The sequence below is a fragment of the Syngnathus floridae genome, chromosome 11 (genome assembly GCF_059516105.1).
Source record: "Syngnathus floridae isolate MCC-2025c chromosome 11, RoL_Sflo_1.0, whole genome shotgun sequence".
Classification (NCBI taxonomy): domain Eukaryota; kingdom Metazoa; phylum Chordata; class Actinopteri; order Syngnathiformes; family Syngnathidae; genus Syngnathus; species Syngnathus floridae.
Genome location: NC_142423.1, coordinates 4,504,566 through 4,524,752, shown reverse-complemented (window position 1 = coordinate 4,524,752; position 20,187 = coordinate 4,504,566). Strand labels below are relative to the sequence as shown.

The following is a 20,187-nucleotide window of genomic DNA, read 5'->3' as shown; positions in this document are numbered from 1 at the left end:
ATGAAAAAGCTCAAATGTGCATAAATGCATGATAGAACCATGGCTATTTTGAGGATAACTTGCTTAACCTTTAAATGGGTCAAGCAGGGGAATTATCCACGGGTGGCAGTAATGCACACTGAGTTGTTTGCGAGCTGCCAGAGGGACACTCGAAGAAGCTCTATCGGGACCGGCGGTCGTCTAGGCAACCGGTATACAGCAGGCAAGCCAAGCCTGGTTTCACCTGGTGGAACTTTCCTCTAAAGTTTTGTCCAAGTTTGACTCTTTTGGAGATGCCAACCAATAATGTTGCAGCACCTGGGAAAAAGGTAAGGAAAATATACAAAGAAAGAAAAAAAGAAATACCAGCATAGTGAGATAATGAGAACTATATAACATGGGCTTAGTGACTAAGTAACAGTGTAATTGTATTAACATACTTTTATTTATTGTGCAAATTATAATATTTGTAATCACATTGTTTTTCATTTTACACTTCATCAGAAGGTGCCTGGTGCAAAGTTACAAAAAGCTACCAATAAGAGAAAGGTGAGTCACATATACTTCTTAAATTAAATCTATGAAAGTAAATGATGGGAAAAAAATATTTCATTGCAGGATGAAGAAGATGACTATGGTGATTATGGCTGGGAAGAAAGGACTCATGGCAAACCTGTTAAACCTGCTGATCAACTGGATCTCACTGATGCTGTAGGAGAGTTAACATGAAGACAATAAATCAAATTAAATGGCATTTTAACATCATATTTAACTTCATATTTTACCCAGGATTCCATGAGCTCTGTTTATTTTTGTGTAGGAGTTGAATGAGGAAGTCACAAGGATTCTGACAGCAAAAAATCCACATGCGCCACAAAACATTGTCCGATACAGCTTCAAGGTCAGACAGACACTACAGCAGACAATACCAGAATAGAAGGGCTCTTCTTATTTTGCTTACTTTATGTTATGTTTCCAGGAAGGTGCTTTCAAGCTGACCAGTGTTGTTGATCAGCTGGCTGTTCACTTTGTCTTGGATGGTTGTCTCATACATCAGGACTCTGATGAGGCTCGCAGGCTGGCAGCCAGTGAAGACCTCTCTGAAGGTGCTCAAGAAAATCTTTTTGTCAATTCGGGTGTTATTACAACTGCAGGCGATGCTCTTTATGTTTGTGCAGAGCGCTTTATTGACTACTGCAGTTCATATATTCTGCTGTTAGGTGTCACTATCAACATGTTGTGAAATTTAAAAGAGAAATGCGTTTCATGTATGATTTTGTTTTTGATTCTGTGCAGCAGCAGTTGATACCGGAACAGAACTGGATGAGGAGAAACCTGAAACATTGGTAAAAAAATATATATTATTATTATTTGAATAAATCTATATATATTTAATTTTTAGTTCTGGTAATATTGGGATCTATAATTGTGGTGAAGTAAACAGTGTAATTTCTTTGTTGGTTTTCTCTATAGGATACATCTGGTGATGGAGGTGAAGAAGAGGATGCTGCAGAAGATGACAGACCAGACAGTGCTTCTTCCAAAACAAAGGATCAGGAGCCAAAATGTACAAACCAGTTCAATTTCATCGAAAGAGCTTCCCAAACACTCAATAATGCAATGCGGGTAGGAATTTAAAAAAAGAAAATCGTCTCTGAGAATGAAACATAATGTAAAATGTAGCCAGCATGCCTCAAGACTTCAAGTTGTGTTTCCATACAGGACAGAAGCTGCCAGACTGTACCACCTCCACGCTGCAATTATTCGGCCAGCGCTAATCAGGTCATATTTCTCCGACTTCAATCTGCAGCAGACAATGTTCTCAAATGCTCACCTTTTCTTTTGTCTGTTCAGTGGGAGATATATGATGCGTACACGGAGGAGCTGCAGAAACAAGAAATGAAGAAGGAGAAGCAGAGAGCCTTTCAAACAAAGAAAGATGGGGACCAAAACAAAAAGAAGATTGTGAATGACACTCCGGTAACTCAATTTATTTTCTCTAAATCTACTGTATATAGATCTATACTTATTAATTAATATATCCCTCAATTAAAAAAAATTCTGTAACGATCAGGCTAATTTTTATTTGCCAATCAAGTGTTTTTTTATAACAGCAGAGTGACGACATCACCCAAATGGCCACGGCAGTCACACTATTGGAAAGAATGGTCAATCAGAATACATGTCATGAAATAGCACAAGGTGTGTTTATTCTTTCACACATTGCAATATGTCACACTGCTACTAAAACGTTATCTTCTTTGTTATGTCCTTTCAGATTTCAAATTTTTTGAGGACGCGGCAGATGAATTTCGAGACCAGGAAGGCACTCTTCTCCCCTTGTGGAAGTTCCAGTACGACAAAGCCAAAATGATGTGTGTCACGGCACTCTGCTGGTCAGTTTGCTCACCAACACGTCAAACAGATGATGAAGCAAGATGAATCACCAATGCACCTTATTCCACAGGAATGAGAAATATCCTGACCTTTTTGGTGTGGGATTGGGATCTTGTAAGTCGGTGAGACGAGTGAATCAATACTTTGACTTTCTGAGAAGCGTACGTACGACTCAAGCGACGTTTCATCTTTCCCGTCTATTGACAGATGACTTCAGCAAACAGGGCCGCGGGATGCTCCTCTTCTACACGTTGAAGAACTCCACATTCCCCGAGTTTATTTTCCCGACAAGTTCCGGCGTCCTGAGCCTGGATATTCATAAGCGACATTCCTATCTGGTGGCTGTGGGTTTCTATGATGGATGCGTGTGTGTGTACAACTTGAAGAAGAAAAGCATGGAAGCTGAATACAAGAGCAATGCTAAAACTGGCAAGCACACTGATCCTGTCTGGCAGGTGAGCTATATCATTTCCAAAAAGGTCAATCCGTAAAAAGAAAATGCATAGATATATAATGTACGGTATTTTGTGATGACCTTTCGATCAGGTACGATGGCAGAGCGACGACATGGACAAAAACCACAATTTCTATTCTGTGTCCTCTGATGGCCGTGTTGTGTCTTGGACACTCATCAAGGTGTGCTGAAGTTTTTATTCAATTTGAATAATATCTGATGCAAATAATCTGATCCTAGTCTTTGTTTACTGTTTTAAACCAATGTTAGTTTGTTAAGTTTCTAAGTTTCTATGCGCCATGTTCTTCTGCTCATTATAGCCCAATGTGCTGTTTCAAATGATGTAGAAAAAGTGTGAATTCAATTTGAAATCCCTCATCACTGTTCAAAATGTTGATTGCTCATTGAAATTGAATGAGTCTGCATTAAAGCACTTCATTAGACCGTAGGGCCTCTTTTCTTTTTTTATGACAAGTGAGCCAATAAATGTTTTTTGCACTGTGTGCAAGTGTTCACAATGATTTTGCATGTCTGCAGAATGAACTAGTCTTCTCTGACACTATCAGGCTCATGCTGGATGATGCTGTGTTCGATGGCCCTGAGGGAATTCGGGGGCGTAGCGCCGGTGAGATTTTACATTCTTGATGTGGTAACTTAGCGGGGCTTGTTTTTTTTTCTAAATCACAGAATGCTTTATGTTCATTAGTCAGGTCATTGTGGACTGCACATTTAAGTGCTGAAATAAACCACATCATTCTTGTCTACAGTTGGCGGAACATCCTTTGATTTTCACAAACAGAACGAGTCTCTTTTCGTCGTTGGCACCGAGGAGGGTAAAATACACAAGGTGTGTTGAAATTCATTGCAGCATCCGAGATTTGGCTGTGGATGAAGTGCCAGTGGTTTGAAATACAGCAGCTGTGCGCACAAGCCATAAAGCTGATTTAGTTGGAGAGTATGCACTTTCTTTGGCATCGCCCTCAGATTTGCAATCCAAACTGTGAAGTTCTTGCAATTAGACTTTTTTTTACAATTCTGTTTTCAGCTATCTTTTGTATATGGTAGCTTGTCTCTTTGGAATTACGGGATTTATTATGGCAACTGGTGATGTGTAGTTCACACAGTCTCGCACTATTTGTTTTACAGTAAATTTTGTTTTCCATTCCTCAGTGCTCCAAGAATTATTCAAGCCAGTTCCTTGAGACTTACATTGCCCACAACATGGCAGTGGATGCACTCAAATGGAATCCTTACCACCCAAAAGTTTTCATCTCTTGCAGCTCGGATTGGACCATCAAGATCTGGGACCATACTGTCAAGTAAGATGATTGGTGGATGAAAGATTCCAAAATCAGCAAACTAGTATTTTTTAAAATGCATCTGTCATTAGCATCATATAAATTGGGCAAGCCAGAAAGAATTCGTGAAAGCAGATTTGTTAAAAATCGTTCATTCCCAGCTGGGATCACAAGAATTCTGATTCTGATTCTTCTCATTGTTGCTCAATATATTTATTATAAAGACAGATTAAGTTTGTAATGTTTACCTGATTATTTTGTTCAGCACTGCCATGTTAACATTTGAGCTCAGTGCTCCAGTTGGAGATGTGGCCTGGGCGCCGTACTCCTCCACTGTCTTTGCTGCCGTCACCACAGAAGGATTGGTAAGAATCATTCCAAAGCATTAATCTGAGATGAATATGACACTTTACTTATTACTTTTTAGCCAGTCAGTCATGAAGTCATTTTCGGTTTGGTTGCCATTACCAAACATTTCCAAAAGTAAATATCTAACACAATTAAAAAGATGTGAAGATAAAACTGTAGTGGATGAAAGTCATTTTCACTTAAACATTGGACTCTCCCTTTTGAGCTGTTCTTCAAGTATAAAGGCCAAGCTGATATTGAGAAATTCCTCCGCGAGTCGTCACCTTACCGTGGTGGAGGGGTTTGCGTGCCCCTATGATCCTAGGAGCCATGTTGTCGGGGGCTTCATGCCCCTGGTAGGGTCACCCATGGCAAACGGGTCCTAGGTGAGGGGTCAGACAAAGCACGGCTCACCCAAGCCCCTTATGATGAAAACCATAAATGGACTTTGTTTTCCCTCGCCCGGACGCGGGTCACCGGGGCCCCCCTCTGGAGCCAGGCCTGGAGGCGGGGCTCGAAGGCGAGCGTCTGGTGGCCGGGTCTTCGCCCATGGGGCCCGGCCGGGCATAGCCCGAAATGGAAACGTGGGTCCCCCTTCCCATGGGCTCACCACCTGTGGGAGGGGCCGAAGGGGTCGGGTGCAATGTGAGCTGGGCGGCAGCCAAAGGCAGGGACCTTGGCGGTCTGATCCCCGGCTGCAGAAGCTGGCTCTTGGGACATGGAATGTCACCTCTCTGGCTGGAAAGGAGCCCGAGCTGGTGTGCGAGGCAGAAAGATTCCGACTAGATATAGTCGGACTAGCCTCCACACACAGTTTGGGTTCCGGTACAAGCCCTCTCGAGAGGGGCTGGACTCTCTTCCACTCTGGAGTTGCCCACGGTGAGAGGCGTCGAGCAGGTGTGGGTATACTTATTGCCCCCCGGCTGGGCGCCTGCACATTGGGGTTCACCCCGGTGAACGAGAGGGTAGCCTCCCTCCGCCTTCGGGTGGGGGGACGGGTCCTGACTGTTGTTTGTGTCTATGCACCAAACAGCAGCTCAGAGTACCCACCCTTCTTGGGGTCCCTGGAAGAAGTGCTGGAGAGCGCTCCTTCTGGGGACTCCATCGTTCTACTGGGTGACTTCAATGCTCACGTGGGCAATGACAGTGAGACCTGGAAGGGCGTGATTGGGAGGAACGGCCCCCCTGATCTGAACCCGAGCGGTGTTCTATTGTTGGACTTCTGTGCTCGACACGGATTTTCAATAATGAACACCATGTTCAAACATAAGGGTGTCCATGTGTGCACTTGGCACCAGGACACCCTAGGCCGCAGTTCGATGATCGACTTTGTAGTCGTGTCATCGGATTTGCGGCCGCATGTTTTGGACACTCGGGTGAAGAGAGGGGCGGAGCTGTCAACTGATCACCACCTGGTGGTGGGTTGGCTCCGATGGTGGGGGAAGATGCCGGTCCGACCTGGCAGACCCAAACGCTCTGTGAGGGTCTGCTGGGAACGTCTGGCAGAATCTCCTGTCAGGAAGAGCTCCAACTCCCACCTCCGGCAGAGCTTTTCCCACGTCCCGGGGGAGGCGGGGGACATTGAGTCTGAGTGGACCATGTTCCGCGCCTCCATTGTTGAGGCGGCCGACCGGAGCTGTGGCCGTAAGGTCGTTGGTGCCTGTCGTGGCGGCAATCCCCGAACCCGCTGGTGGACACCGGCGGTAAGGGATGCCGTCAAGCTGAAGAAGGAGTCCTATCGGGCCGTTTTGGCCTGCGGGACTCCGGAGGCAGCTGACAGGTACCGGATGGCCAAGCGGAACGCGGCTTCGGCGGTTGCTGAGGCAAAAACCCGGGCGTGGGAGGAGTTCGGTGAGGCCATGGAGAATGACTTTCGGACGGCTTCGAGGAAATTCTGGTCCACCATCCGGCGTCTCAGGAGGGGGAAGCAGTGCAACGTCAACACTGTTTACAGTGGGGATGGCGTGCTGCTGACCTCGACTCGGGACGTCGTGAGTCGGTGGGGAGAATACTTCGAAGACCTCCTCAATTCCACCTACACGCCTTCCATTGAGGAAGCAGGGCCTGGAGACTCTGAGGCGGATTCTCCAATCTCTGGGGCCGAAGTCACTGAGGTAGTCAAAAAACTCCTCGGTGGCAAGGCCCCGGGGGTGGATGAGATCCGCCCGGAGTTCTTAAAGGCTCTGGATGTTGTGGGGCTGTCATGGCTGACACGCCTCTACAACGTTGCGTGGACATCGGGGACAGTGCCTCTGGATTGGCAGACTGGGGTGGTGGTTCCCCTCTTTAAGAAGGGGGACCGGAGGGTGTGTTCCAATTACAGGGGAATCACACTCCTCAGCCTCCCTGGTAAGGTCTATTCAGGGGTGCTGGAGAGGAGGGTCCGTCGGGAGGTCGAACCTCGGATTCAGGAGGAGCAGTGTGGCTTTCGTCCTGGCCGTGGAACAGTGGACCAGCTCTACACCCTCGGCAGGATCCTCGAGGGTGCATGGGAGTTCGCCCAACCAGTCCACATGTGTTTTGTGGACTTGGAGAAGGCGTTCCCTCGGGAGGTTCTGTGGAGGGTGCTTCGGGAGTACGGGTTGCCGAGCCAACTGATAAGGGCGGTTCGGTCCCTGTATCACCGATGCCAGAGTCTGGTCCGCATTTCCGGCAGTAAGACGGATTCGTTCCCAGTGAGGGTTGGACTCCGCCAAGGCTGCCCTTTGTCACCGATTCTGTTCATAATTTTTATGGACAGAATTTCTAGGCGCAGCCGAGGCGTTGAGGGGGTCCGGTTTGGGGACCTCAGCATCGCGTCTCTGCTTTTTGCAGATGACGTGGTGCTGTTGGCTTCTTCAGGCCGTGATCTCCAGCTCTCGCTGGAACGATTCGCAGCCGAGTGTGAAGCGGTCGGGATGAGGGTCAGCACCTCCAAATCCGAGTCCATGGTCCTCGATCAGAAAAGGGTGGAATGCCCTCTCCGGATCGGGGATGAGATCCTGCCCCAAGTGGAGGAGTTCAAGTATCTTGGAGTCTTGTTCACGAGTGAGGGGAGGATGGAGCGTGAGATCGACAGGCGGATCGGTGCAGCGTCGGCAGTAATGCGGACCCTGTACCGGTCCGTTGTGGTGAAGAGAGAGCTGAGCCAAAAGGCAAAGCTCTCAATTTACCGGTCGATTTACGCTCCTACCCTCACCTATGGTCACGAGCTATGGGTCGTGACCGAAAGAACGAGATCTCGGATACAAGCGGCCGAAATGAGTTTTCTCCGCAGGATGTCCGGGCTCTCCCTTAGAGATAGGGTGAGAAGCTCGGTCATCCGGGAGAGACTCGGAGTAGAGTCGCTACTCCTCCACGTTGAGAGGAGCCAGATGAGGTGGCTCGGGCATCTTATCAGGATGCCTCCTGGACGCCTCCCTGGGGAGGTGTTCCGGGCATGTCCCACCGGTAGGAGACCCCGGGGACGACCCAGGACGCGCTGGAGAGACTATGTCTCTCAGCTGGCCTGGGAACGCCTTGGGATCCCCCGGGATGAGCTGGATGAAGTGGCTGGGGAGAGGGAAGTCTGGGAGTCCCTCCTAAAGCTGCTGCCCCCGCGACCCGACCCCGGATAAGCGGAAGAAGATGGATGGATGGATGGACAGTTCAGATTGTGTTCTTAAACTCTAATCCAGTGATTAGATTTGTAAATGTTATTTTCTGATCTAAATGTCACCTAAATCCATTAAGAATGAACTGGCCGCACAATCATTCTCTTGGCTAGAATTGAGAAGATTAGCTTGAGAAGATTTTGCTGAAAAAGAAATAATAAAAGCCCATCCTTTACTTCAGAGAAATTCCATCATTTTAAGTTGTAGCGCATAATGTCACCATATTTATGCATGACATTTGTCATTTCCTATGACATCACCTTGACTCATTCAGACTAATAGTTTCTGTGATTAGACGTGTTTGTGAGGATAACAGCTTGTCTGCTGGCCTGAGACGTGAGAAAAAATGCAACACAACTCAGTTCCTTTTCTTTTTTTGTGTTGTTTTGGGCAGATTTCACATCACAGCTGACAGATGTGGAATTATAATGTCACAATGAAATATCAGTGGGCCCAAGTGAGATTGTTCTGAAAATCCCGTTTCAGTTCATTTACTTTTGGGTATCCTCAAGTTAAAAGAAAATGGATAGATATGCAATCACGTCACTGACCTTTAAACAATTCTTAGAAGACGTGACTAGAAAAGCACACATGAATTCACAGCTAAAGGGACACAGGCTGTGGAAAGTCCGTACTTCCAAGTGATGACTGTGTGTGTAGTCAGTACTCACATCTCGTTCGCAGGCAAGTGACCCAGACACAATCATTCATCTGCTAGCTTGAAGGAGGGGGCCGCAGAGTTCACATTTTATGTCGTGTCGTCCACCTCAGATACTCCTGAGTCGTCTTTCATCCAGACTTGACAATTCAGTTGATTTCCATCTGTATTGTTACGCTGTACAAACAGCTGGAGGAGGCACAGTAAAAAAAAATAATGGTGGTCGTAATTCTTTTCAGAACATGGGAGTAAAACTCCAAAGGCTAAAAAGATACTATATCAATGAGTCATTCACAATTGCATTGTTATTTTTGTTTTCATTATAGCTTTCAATCATTTTGCGTTATTGCGCAATACTCTTCTAATCATGTTTCAGGTCCATGTTTTTGACCTGAGCATCAACAAGTATCAAGCCATCTGCCGGCAGCCGGTGGTGGCAAAAAATAAGAGCAAACTGACTCACATTGAGTTTAATCCTGTCCATCCAATCATCATTGTGGGAGATGACCGAGGCTCCGTCATCAGCCTCAAACTGTCCCCGAACCTCCGCAAGAAACCAAAGGTAACACTCAAAGAAAGACAAGAAGAAGTGGTGCAATGAAAATACATTCAATTATAATAATCCTCATGTATGTTCAATTTTACAGCAAATTGTAGGCCATGCTCATAAACTGTTCTCTTAAGCATCAAATACAGAATAGACACACACACAGGCCCATGGCACATCATTATTGACTACAGTCCTTGAGAATACATTTGGGGCCTAATTATAAAGTTCAGCACGGCTAACAATGCTCTCAGACCTCAGCATGGCTTGACACAACTAGCCTTGAGACACAAGTACCCACTACAAATATTATTAACAATATGCTAAAAACATTGACCGAGCGGCCCCTCAGAAATAAAATGAAAAATCAACATTGGAAAAATTCTGGTTATTCAGGCAAAGTGTGTGTCATTCAGACGCAATTATTTGAGGTTTAAACGGAGGAGACAATGAAGGAAAATGGGATTTCAATGAAGTTTGCAAAGTGTCTTTTATAATCTAATTATCTGATTATCTAATTAAGGCAAGCTGGAGGGCTGAAGTCACCGCCAGTGTTGTTCACAATCTAATGTGCTTCACATTCAAATTTGTAAGGATACTGTCATGCTGTGACGAGGGTAATTTGAAAGAAGCAAAAACAAATATTGGTAGAATATTGGAGCAAATATACACTGTGCGTGTGTGTGTGTGTGTGTACATAGCGATGTTGTCATGCCAACCAAGACATAAATTATAATCAATATTTTACAAATCCGTTTTTGATATGCGGTGTAGACCTTGTGGGGTTTTTTTTTTTTCATTGTTTCCAATACACTAACTACAACCAGCTTAACTGAGTACGTCATCTTCTGGTGTTTACTTAGAAAAGGCCATGTGTGTGTGTGTTTGTAGGGAAAGAAAGGTCAAGAGCTGCCCGAAGGTCCTGAAGTGGAAGTGGCCAAGATGGAGAAGCTACTCAATCTACTGAAGGACTCAGAACAAAGCAGTGTGAAGTGACCTTCGTGGTTTCCTGGTAAAGGTTCATTCAGTGAGGGTAAAAAAAATCAACACATCACTGTTCTTGAATTTTTTTCCACAAATGTCATTCAAATGATGCTGTGGAATTCTTGTGATTAAATTGAAACATTTATAAGAAATTACTGATAGGGGCAAATAAGGTTAAAAATGCTAGATGAATCAGAATGAGAATTTTTTTTTTCGTCATCGAAGAAATGACTCAGATTCAATTATAAAATACATTTATTTATCTACTTGTTACATTACACAGGCAACACAGTGGACTGCAGTGCACTTGAGCAGTGATTCACAAAAGGCAATTCCATATATATTGTTATGTGTGGGCGAGCATTCTTCTAAGTGAGCATCAAAACAAATTCAACATCTTCAGAGCAAAACCAGGACAAATGATGTGATTGACTTACACGTGCAGTCCTGGGCAACATTCCAGTCATGACCCAAGAGTCTTTGGACTTCATTGTAGAGTACGAGGGAAAGCTTGGCTTTGAGTCACCATGCTGCGGGTTGGTTGTGACGCTCTTGTTCAGTGAAGCACCACTTAATGTCCTCCTGACATCTTGCCGTGGACACATGCAAGCACTCTGTCCATTAGCTGTGATTTGTTCATTCCGCTGCTCGGATTTTGTGGAAGAAGGATGCTCGTTCGTGTTGCTTTGACACCGTGAAACCTGCTCTCTCGCTGTGTTTACTGTTTGTTTGACCGCGGCCACACTATAAAGACAAATCTATTTAGGATGCTTGGCCATTACAGCTACAGCTAGTAAAAGGAATCAAGCCTATATAACTTCCCCTAGATGTCGTCTCATTCAGGTTAGAGTCAGTGGGACTTTGTGCAAGGTAGAAGCAGATGATATTGTGAGGAAAAGAGTACTCGGGCACCCCAACATAGTTCTTCAGTTTCCTTTCTATGGCACACTGTCTGACAAAATACTCATTCATTTCAAATGATCTTTGCCAATGTGCCAAAAATTGTATATACTGTATTTTCTGCACTATAAGGCGCACCGGATTATAAGGAGCACCTTCAATGAATGGCCCATTTTAAAACTTTGTCCATATATAAGATATATACATTTGGCCCGCGGGCCGGACTTTGGACACGCCTGCTGTAGTGGCTCAATATTGGTCCATATATAAGGCGCACCTGATTATAAGGCGCACTGTCGGCTTTTGAGAAAATTGGAGGTTTTTAGGTGCGCCTTATAGTGCAGAAAATAAGGTACTTTTAAAAGCAGAGGTGGTCATTGATGTTGAAGAGGACACGGGTATAGTGTGGCCTCTTCGAGCGTTATGTAACAGCTCCCGTAAGGAGTTCTGGCACACAGATTGCTTGGATTTATGAGTGACAATGGCGCACACGTCCCCGTTGTCAGCAATATGCAGAGATGAAATAACGGGATATATTTAGAAACCACCTACAGCATTCATTTCCCTCACTTTGTGTGTATTAAACGTCGACTTCTAGACATCGGAGCTATTTGTTGGTGGTTTTAAATTCACAAAGGCATGCCTTATTATTGCTCTTCCCAATCGAGTTCGGGTGCTTCCTGGCACTTTTTCCTCATTGCTACATAAGACTCCTCCCATTGCAGTCAGGAAGTCAGGAGGTACTTTTCATTTAGAGGCCTGCCTTCTCCCTCACTGGGAGACAGAACCATCAGTCTGTCTGGGCTGGAAGGGACCCTGCATGCTCGATAAATGACAAGACACAAGAGGAGGAGGAAGAGGGCGGCAAATGCGTTACACACAATGGCCACTAATGCTGCTGTGGACAGTGCTGCCACAATCTCTTTAGATTCCATAGTAGGATCCATAAGTCTTCATGAAGCAGCCAGTTGTGATTGTTTGTTATCTGCAGGGTTCATTGCCCACATTTGATAAGCTAATAAATAAAATAAGCATAAAGTAATTGTTCTTCCATGCAGTGCATTTTACTTCCACTTGATTGACAAGGTTCGAGATTTAAAATGTTTGCTGGTATGGCTGACTCCGCAGAGGCTCAATTGAAATTCAGCAGCGGATGATTACCAGTGTCTGAAAGTGATGGAAAAAAATAATGCAATCAGAATTAGGCTGGTATAGAATGACACATACCTGGAATGCTATTTCAGGAAGTCGGTAAAATGGAAATAGCGTCACTGGAGAGAGAAAGCAAATTGAGCAGAAAATGAGATGACAAATTTGTGCTCTTTGCTTGATACTAAATTATGGAATAAAGAACCAAAACAGCAAAAGCTCCTTTTATATTCTGCAGAGACTGCATGAATCGGTTTGCTTAAAACGTCTGCAGGTGTGAATTTCATCTTCATAGACCAAACTTATATAAAGTAACCGCTCTTGCTTGAATAAATTAAGTTTATCTAACCTAAGTAAATCAAATCTTAGTAATTCAGTTAAATCAACCTCAATTAATTACAATGACCCAACTTGACTATGTTTAGTGAGACCGTTCATCATTGAAAGAGATTTTTTTTTTCCCCCAGCATGACTGCATACTATATCTTCCACATCACTATCTTGGCAGAAGTAATAACCAGACACAAGCAGAACAAATGTTTTTTTTTTATTTCTAATTTTAGCAACCTGAGCAGCTGAGTAAATAGCTGTGGGTGCCACTGCCAACCACATGACGTTTTGAGTCAAGTATGCGTTTGTTATTATCGTGTTTTGTAGTAAGGTCATCGCTTCAATTCAGTGCTGAAATTGGGACTGGCCTAAATTGGAATTAAATTTGAACTGACTCCAGTTACAGCACCCTATATAATCATCTCAAAATGTTAATGAAAGTCAAACTGATTAGGAGCTTTACCCCAAATCTGGTGTCATTATTTTACACGTGTTCTCAGCAGAGCAATTTGGTGTGAATTGTCATTAAAGTTAAATTAAAAACAAATCAGGAGGCCTGCCTAATTGCGCGAGATAATTGTTTCTTGTCTGATAGTGACAAAACATGTTAACAGTAATTAGGCAAACAACTTGAGCTAACAAAAAAGATCAAGTTTGCTCTCAATTTATGAGGGCCGCTCTGTAAGAAAATGCTCCAGCTACTCACTCCCATGAAAAGCATATTAGAAAGACGCATCCTCAACGATCCATCAAAAATTATTTAAATTAAAAAATATTTTTTGCTGCAGATCATGCATCTTTTTTCCTTCTATTTGATCAAAAGTTAACTGCATATTCGCATAATAGTTGCTTACTTACCGAGCAGGCTCTTCTGAATGAAGATGCAGCTTTTGCTTATGTTTCACTGGCCACCGTGTGTTCACGTGGATCCAAGTGCTCCTCGCCAGATTCTCATGCTCTTTCCGTTTGTGTGCTGCCCTCCCCCCATCTCCATCTGTTCATCAAACACAATCAAAGATGAGGCAGCATAGCTTGAGGAGTTGTGTGATAGCAGAGACGGACGGAGAGCATGGGAGAGAGAGAGAGAGAGAGAGAGAGAGAGAGAGAGAGAGAGAGAGAGAGAGAGAGAATGGGAAGCGGAGGCGGGGCTGAGTTAGAGTTAGTGGGTGTCAGCAGTGATATCAAGCGCAAAAGAGAAGGGGAACCGTTTGAATGCAATTACATCAGGATCCTGCTGCAGCAGTTGTTATGGCCAACAAGCACATTGCAGTGCAGAGGACTGACAAAACAAGTTCAGCACAGCGGAGCATGTCTTTGGGGAAAACTGCAATTAGTGATGATTTGGATCTATATTTAAGACACACAAACACAACAAAGCTAAGAGCCCATGATCATAAACACTTCTCTTCCTCAAGACAAAAAGAAGCTGAGACTTAAAGCGATGAAACCATTTTACTGCACGCTGGTCACCCCAGTCACCATCTATCCATTTTTTACAATCCTCCTCGGGAAGCAAGGAACTATCCCAACTGACTTCCAGAAAGGGAAAGCAGCCTACACCCTGCGCTGATCACTCCTCAATCATTGGGCATGTAGAGTCAGACTCATTCTGTCAGTGAATAGAAGCATAACCCACGCTGTCAGACAAGTTCGACAGCATGAGTGGCCCCTGAGTCATGCATTCCTAATCACTAATCCCTCACAAACCTGACACATCAGATGGATGGTGTCTAAAAATGTGAATAATCTGCCAATGATTAGCTATTATGTCCAATGATAACTTCTATTTGTGTGTTTGAGGTGATTTCCAAAAAGACAACAACAGAATGCAATTGTATAAAAGTTTGCATCATTGATGATGATTTGTATCGAGGCCACCAGCGCAGAATGCAGCGGTTATGTTTCGGGTCACTTTTCTGCTACGTAATCACAGCAAATTGTCCAGCAGGTCATGAAGCAGTCCCAGACCATTGGATTGCTAACACCATTTCTTTTACACCAAATGTAAGAGTGCAAAATAGATAAATAAACAAAATCCAAAATGAAATACGCTAAATTGTGTCTGTATAAAATTCTGCCATTTCCCATAAAATGAACTGTGGTGGAAAAAATGCAGGCAAAAAATGCGTCAAACATGAATATTTTGCAGTATTAAAAAAGAATTGGCACCATAAAATGAAGATGATGACACAGCATACAGTATGGTCGTGCAATAAATAAAAGGTTATCCTTTATTTTACAGCTCGACTGTACCGTGGCCGTGGGGCCTACTGTACACTTCGATGAAGGGAGCGAGCGCCTTCTACTGGTAGGTTATGTCACTAACACAGCCCTGCAAGCCACTGCATTGCATCTTCTGCCAAAATCATTTCCAGAAAAAACAAGCCCTTACATATGAGACCTTACTAACATTACACTATACCAGCAACTTAAGTCAGAAGTTATACCATTGGGGAGAAATTTGAAACATCAAATAAAAAAATATACAAATAGTTTTCATGTGAAATACTTTATTGTACTTTGCGGTGCTGTTAAGGCTCAAGTTCTCTTAGCAGACTGAGAAGCCTCTCCATCTTTGCTACTTCTGCCTCAGGGCCTTCAACCAAATCGCGACCTTTCTTCCCCTACACATGCACAAGCACACACAGCCAAATAGACATATACAAATTGTAACACAACGTTACTTTTTTTTTTATCCTGATGTGGCACTTTACCTTTGGTTTTTTGCGGAGGTTCGGAGACAGTTTGAGGCTGATAACAACGCCTCTGTCATCACCAACTACGATGACGGGATTGACAGGGTTAAACTCAATGTGAGTCAGCTTAGTCTTCTTTTTATTTACCACCGGCTGCTGGCAGATAGCCTGATACTTGTTGATGACGAGGTCAAAAACATGAACCTGAAAAATAATATCAGAGTACTTAGCGTGCTGAACAAACAACATCCATATTGTGTGTTTAATTAAGCGGGGTGACTTTAGAATCTGCGTCCAAATCGTGCAGCTAAATTTTGTGGTACACTCATGAGGTCTGATGGAGTCGTTTCAAGTAATTCAATGAGCATGTGCTCTTCATGGACTGTATGTGTGGGTGGGTCAGATGACCCCCGTGTCAAATGTGTTCCCGCTATCTGTGCCGGCCCCACCGCACACAAAGAATGTACTGTGCTTTGTAGAGTACAGCCGAGCACAGACGGCAGCTTGTCCAACTCTGAAACGATGTTGTTGTTGTTTGAGGTGAGAGGCGGAGCCATGCTAAAGCGTCCCTTGATCGCCGCCATACTGCACACAAAGCGTGATCGTTTCAAATGACTCTTACCAAACCATCTGTGGTGACACCAACAAAGACAGTAGAGGAATACGGCGCCCAGTCCACATCGCCAACTGGTGCATTCAATTCAAATGTGAACATTGGGACGCTGGAAAAGGAAAGAAAGCCAAGGCTCACTCACTTCCATGGAAACTTCCATATTAAGTATCACAAATAAACTATAAACAGTGTCAATTTAAAGTTCCAAATATAATGCTGCATGTCATCATTCATGAAACAACCTGTAATCCTGGTCCCAGATCTTCACAGTCCAATCCGAACTGCAGGAGATGAAAACCTTTGGGTGGTAAGGATTCCACTTCACCCTATCCACTGCCATGTTGTGAGCCTCGTATGTCTTGAGGTACTGGCTTGAGTAATTTTTGGAGCACTAGATAATGAGAGAATGATGACAAAGGGAATGTTGGATACTGCTTTTACTATACTGGAAAGGGAAGCCATGAAAAGATACATTTGCAGATACGTATTGTCATCAATCCACCAGAGACACAACTGCTCTAAATATGTTGAAGAAAAACTTTATGTAAGTAATTTAAGGTTAAGTATCGACAATCTTTTACTCTCCAGTCCTGATTGCAGTGACATAGCCCACACTCAGAAGACTAAATCAACTTTATGGCTTTTAGGCACAGCTGCTGTATTTCAGACATCTGACAGTTCATCTCAGCCAAATCTCAGTGGGTAGAATGATTTCTCCCAGCCTACCTTGTGTATTTTTCCTTCCTGAGTGCCAACTACGAAGAGATCGTCAATCTGTGGGTGAAAGTCAAAGGATGTGCCACTAGCTGCAGACAAGAAGTATATGAGGCTTAAAAGAGCAATGCACGTGACAGCCAACAAATGGAAAGTTAATTCAACTTTGAGGAAAAACTGTGATTGCTACAATGGCTAGAATATTTTCAAAGTCACACAAAAAGTGAAAACTCACCGTTGGGAAGCTCCTGAATGCCTTCGAGCCCATCAGACACAGGATAATCCAGTGCTAGTCTGATAGCATCGGTGAAGACAAGCTCGTTCTGTGGACATTTAAATACATTTTGATGCACTTTAATGTCTTAATCCAGCATGTATCATACAATTTCAAATTCAGTTTTATTTTTTTTCCAGTAATTTCTCTAACCTTACTGAGCGTCCATGACACAACTCGGCCATCCGAAGACACTGAATAAAAATTGAGGCTCCTGTCATTTTGCCAGCGAACCTGAATAAAAATTAAATAAAAAAATGGCTGAATGACTTTTGAAACAGCTAACCAAACTTTTTGTGAGTTTGCATTTTTGATGCACTTCCCCCTACCTGCCACACGGGGTCAGTGTGCATGCCATTGTTAACGGTGCTCTTGTACTGAGGGTCCTGTCCTTTGTTTTTCAAGTTGTACACACACACGCATCCATCATGGAAACCGACAGCCACAAGGTAGGAATGCTGCTTATGGATATCAAGGGTCATGACCCCAGACCCTGTCGGGAAGATGTACTCGGGGTAGGTAGAATTCTTCAACGTGTAGAAGAGGAGCATCCCGCGGCCTTGTTTGCTGAAGTCATCTGCCGTTGGAATGGATAGAAGTTGTCTTAATTGAAATATGATTTAAAGATGTAAGTAACTTTCCTAGATTTTTTTTCTTTGTCCCAGTTTTTTTTTTTTCTCTCTCTAGCACGGATGGTTTTCATAACGATAAATTAACAATGATATAATTTGGAAATATTAATATTTAGTCACATGTATGAATTTTGCAACAATATCATAGCTATCAATTACAAAACCTAGTGAAATCCGTATTTCTCACGCTTTATAGGTCAAACTTTAAAACAAAAAGACACTCAGTGTGGGGAAAATGTGTTAAGGAGCACAAAATTCCATCTCTGATTACAATTTGCTGCCAACCAGAGTTATTTTTTTTCATCTCAATATTTCTTCTAGACTTACATGATCCCAGTCCCACACCAAAAAAATCTGGATACACGAAATTCCTACGGAAGAAGGTATATTATTAGTCCTCTTACCTTAAAGTGAGTGCTTGATGATGTGAATGAGCAAACCTACCAGCAGAAGGCAGTGACGCACATCATTTTGGCTTTGTTATACTGGAACTTCCACAGTGGGAGAACAGTACCCTCCTGCTCCCTAAATTCATCAGCCGCATCCTCAAAGTATTTGAAATCTGAAAGGAAATACAAGGCGGGAAGAAATAATAGTATTTTTCTTGATACTGCACCATAATGTCCATAGACAAAAAGAATAACAGTGAACACCTTGTGCTACTTCATTAAATGTGTTCTGATTGACCATCCGCTCTAATAGCATGGCTGATTTGGCTACTTGGTTGATGTCATCACTCTGTAGAAATAAAAGACAGACAAAAATGGACGATAAACAGATTGCTATCAGGTCCGATGCATAGTTAGTGTGACTCACCGGTGTCTCAATGAGTATCTTTTTATTTATGTCATAGTCCTTATTGTTTTCTCTTTTCTGCAGCTCTTCCATGTAAACGTCATATATGTTCCACTGCAAAGGCCGAATAAGAAACATCACAATATTCCCAAAGTGAGTATTTCTAAACAACTCAGATGTCTGAAATATGTTTTCAATGAAAAAAATCGGAGAATTCTCAACCTGGCAAGCGTTTGCAATGTAGTTGCAGCGTGGAGGAGGAATAGTTTGGATACTTCGACCCTGTAGGAAAATATTAACGGACCTTAATTGTGCAATCGATAGTTTTATGGACTATAACAAACCCACAGGTTTGAAAAGTTAGATAACTGTTGGGAAATAAAGTGTTAATCAAATAAATTGTCCTTTCTATACCTGCAGTGGATTATTGAGGGTTTGAGAGGCTCTTTCGATAAAGTTGAACTGGTTTGTAACTTTTGGCTCTGGTGGTATGTCATCTTCTACGACCTCCTCTTCCTCGCCTCCATCGCCATCACCATCCGCATCGCCATCGCCAGATCCTTCCTGTACGGAAAATCAACAAAGTTTGACCGAGCATCTTTAAGAGGACATTATTGAGAGATTAAAAAGTGAATTGAAGATACTTGACATCTGCAACCCAACAAGAACAAGTACTTCAGATCACATGACGTCTTACCTCATCAGCAGAATCTTCTCCTTCCTCTCCCGTTGCTGGAAAATCATCAAATCATTTAATATAAATACATCAAGACATTATCACGATATGCCGCTAATGGAATTTCCCACCATCTTCAGCGAGTTCCTCAGGTGTTGTCACATGAATTTCATCAATGTCTTGATGTTCGAGACAGCCCTCCAAGACAAAGTGAACCGCCAAGTGATTTACAGCCGTGGTCAGCTTGTAAGCACCATCCTGGAAAATACAAAGCGGCGATGAGACGATGGTAATGACGATGAAGGATAGAAAAATAGACACAATAAAGTCACAAGAACCCTTACATGAAATTTGTAGTGGGCAAGATTTTGCGGGGCATGTGGATTTTTTGCTGTCAGAGTCCTTGTTATTTCCTCTTTCAGCTCCTGTCAGGAGAGAGAGAAAAAAAGCCAGGAAAATTCAGTATATACTTGAGTAAATTTGCTCGTACAAGTGATAAACTGGTGATTTGTGTCAGTCTTACAGCTTCAGTCAGTTCCAATTGCTCTGGAGGCTTAATAAGTTTCCCCGGATCGTCATCATCCTGAAATACATAAGTGTTCAATATTTTTGTTGATGGCTTGAAATGTTAGTTGTGCACACAAACCACATTACGTCAACAATGATAATCATCTGCAATGCATGCAACTCACCTTTTTCTTGTTCGATTTGAATGACTTGGCAGGGTGCTTCGGTCATGACAGCACATTGCGAAAAACAAAGACGGTTAGGTGTAGTGTTACAATTAGTCTATTTGTTTTGACTGACACTTTTAAAGGAGAGTTACAAGTCAAATATAACTTAAAATAGACAGTATGGTCATCTGAGTATTGCACAAAAAATGTCACTTACTTGATCTTTGCTCATCTTTTCCTATCTGTATTTTTCCGCAAATGTACCACACCCCATGATTAACTGCAGTTCTTCCTTTGAACTCTTTTGGGGATGACATAATAAAGGTTTTGATGACATGAGTGTTAATGCAAAGATGACATGATGTTGATGCAACATTTTTGATAAATATGATGTAACACTTATAGAATAATACGATTTTTTTTCATGTGTGGGGAAC

At 43.2% G+C, this 20,187-nt stretch overlaps 2 protein-coding genes across 2 annotated transcripts; one reads left to right on the top strand and one right to left on the bottom strand.

The window, feature by feature from the left end:
- Positions 1–149: 149 nt before the first annotated feature.
- On the top strand, positions 150–15,377 carry dnai1.2 (dynein, axonemal, intermediate chain 1, paralog 2). The gene is made up of 21 exons (XM_088390065.1): positions 150–308; positions 484–528; positions 598–690; positions 800–880; positions 959–1,085; positions 1,276–1,325; positions 1,453–1,605; positions 1,702–1,761; positions 1,834–1,959; positions 2,094–2,181; positions 2,258–2,375; positions 2,447–2,490; positions 2,584–2,831; positions 2,923–3,012; positions 3,368–3,455; positions 3,598–3,677; positions 4,001–4,149; positions 4,394–4,493; positions 9,143–9,328; positions 10,205–10,340; positions 14,919–15,377. Exons 1-20 carry the CDS (start codon positions 273–275, stop codon positions 10,307–10,309), a joined length of 2,067 nt encoding a protein of 688 aa, XP_088246191.1. The 5' UTR covers positions 150–272; the 3' UTR covers positions 10,310–10,340; positions 14,919–15,377.
- LOC148390427 (dynein axonemal intermediate chain 1-like) lies at positions 15,170–20,187 on the bottom strand. Its single transcript, XM_088390066.1, has 20 exons — positions 19,968–20,187; positions 19,769–19,804; positions 19,600–19,659; positions 19,421–19,501; positions 19,208–19,334; positions 19,098–19,132; positions 18,815–18,964; positions 18,623–18,682; positions 18,422–18,514; positions 18,259–18,343; positions 18,050–18,167; positions 17,933–17,976; positions 17,303–17,550; positions 17,127–17,207; positions 16,935–17,022; positions 16,712–16,791; positions 16,228–16,376; positions 15,995–16,094; positions 15,391–15,576; positions 15,170–15,300 (listed from the first exon to the last, which is right to left on the bottom strand). The coding sequence occupies exons 1-20, from the start codon at positions 19,980–19,982 to the stop codon at positions 15,208–15,210; spliced, it is 1,929 nt and encodes a 642-aa protein (XP_088246192.1). The 5' UTR covers positions 19,983–20,187; the 3' UTR covers positions 15,170–15,207.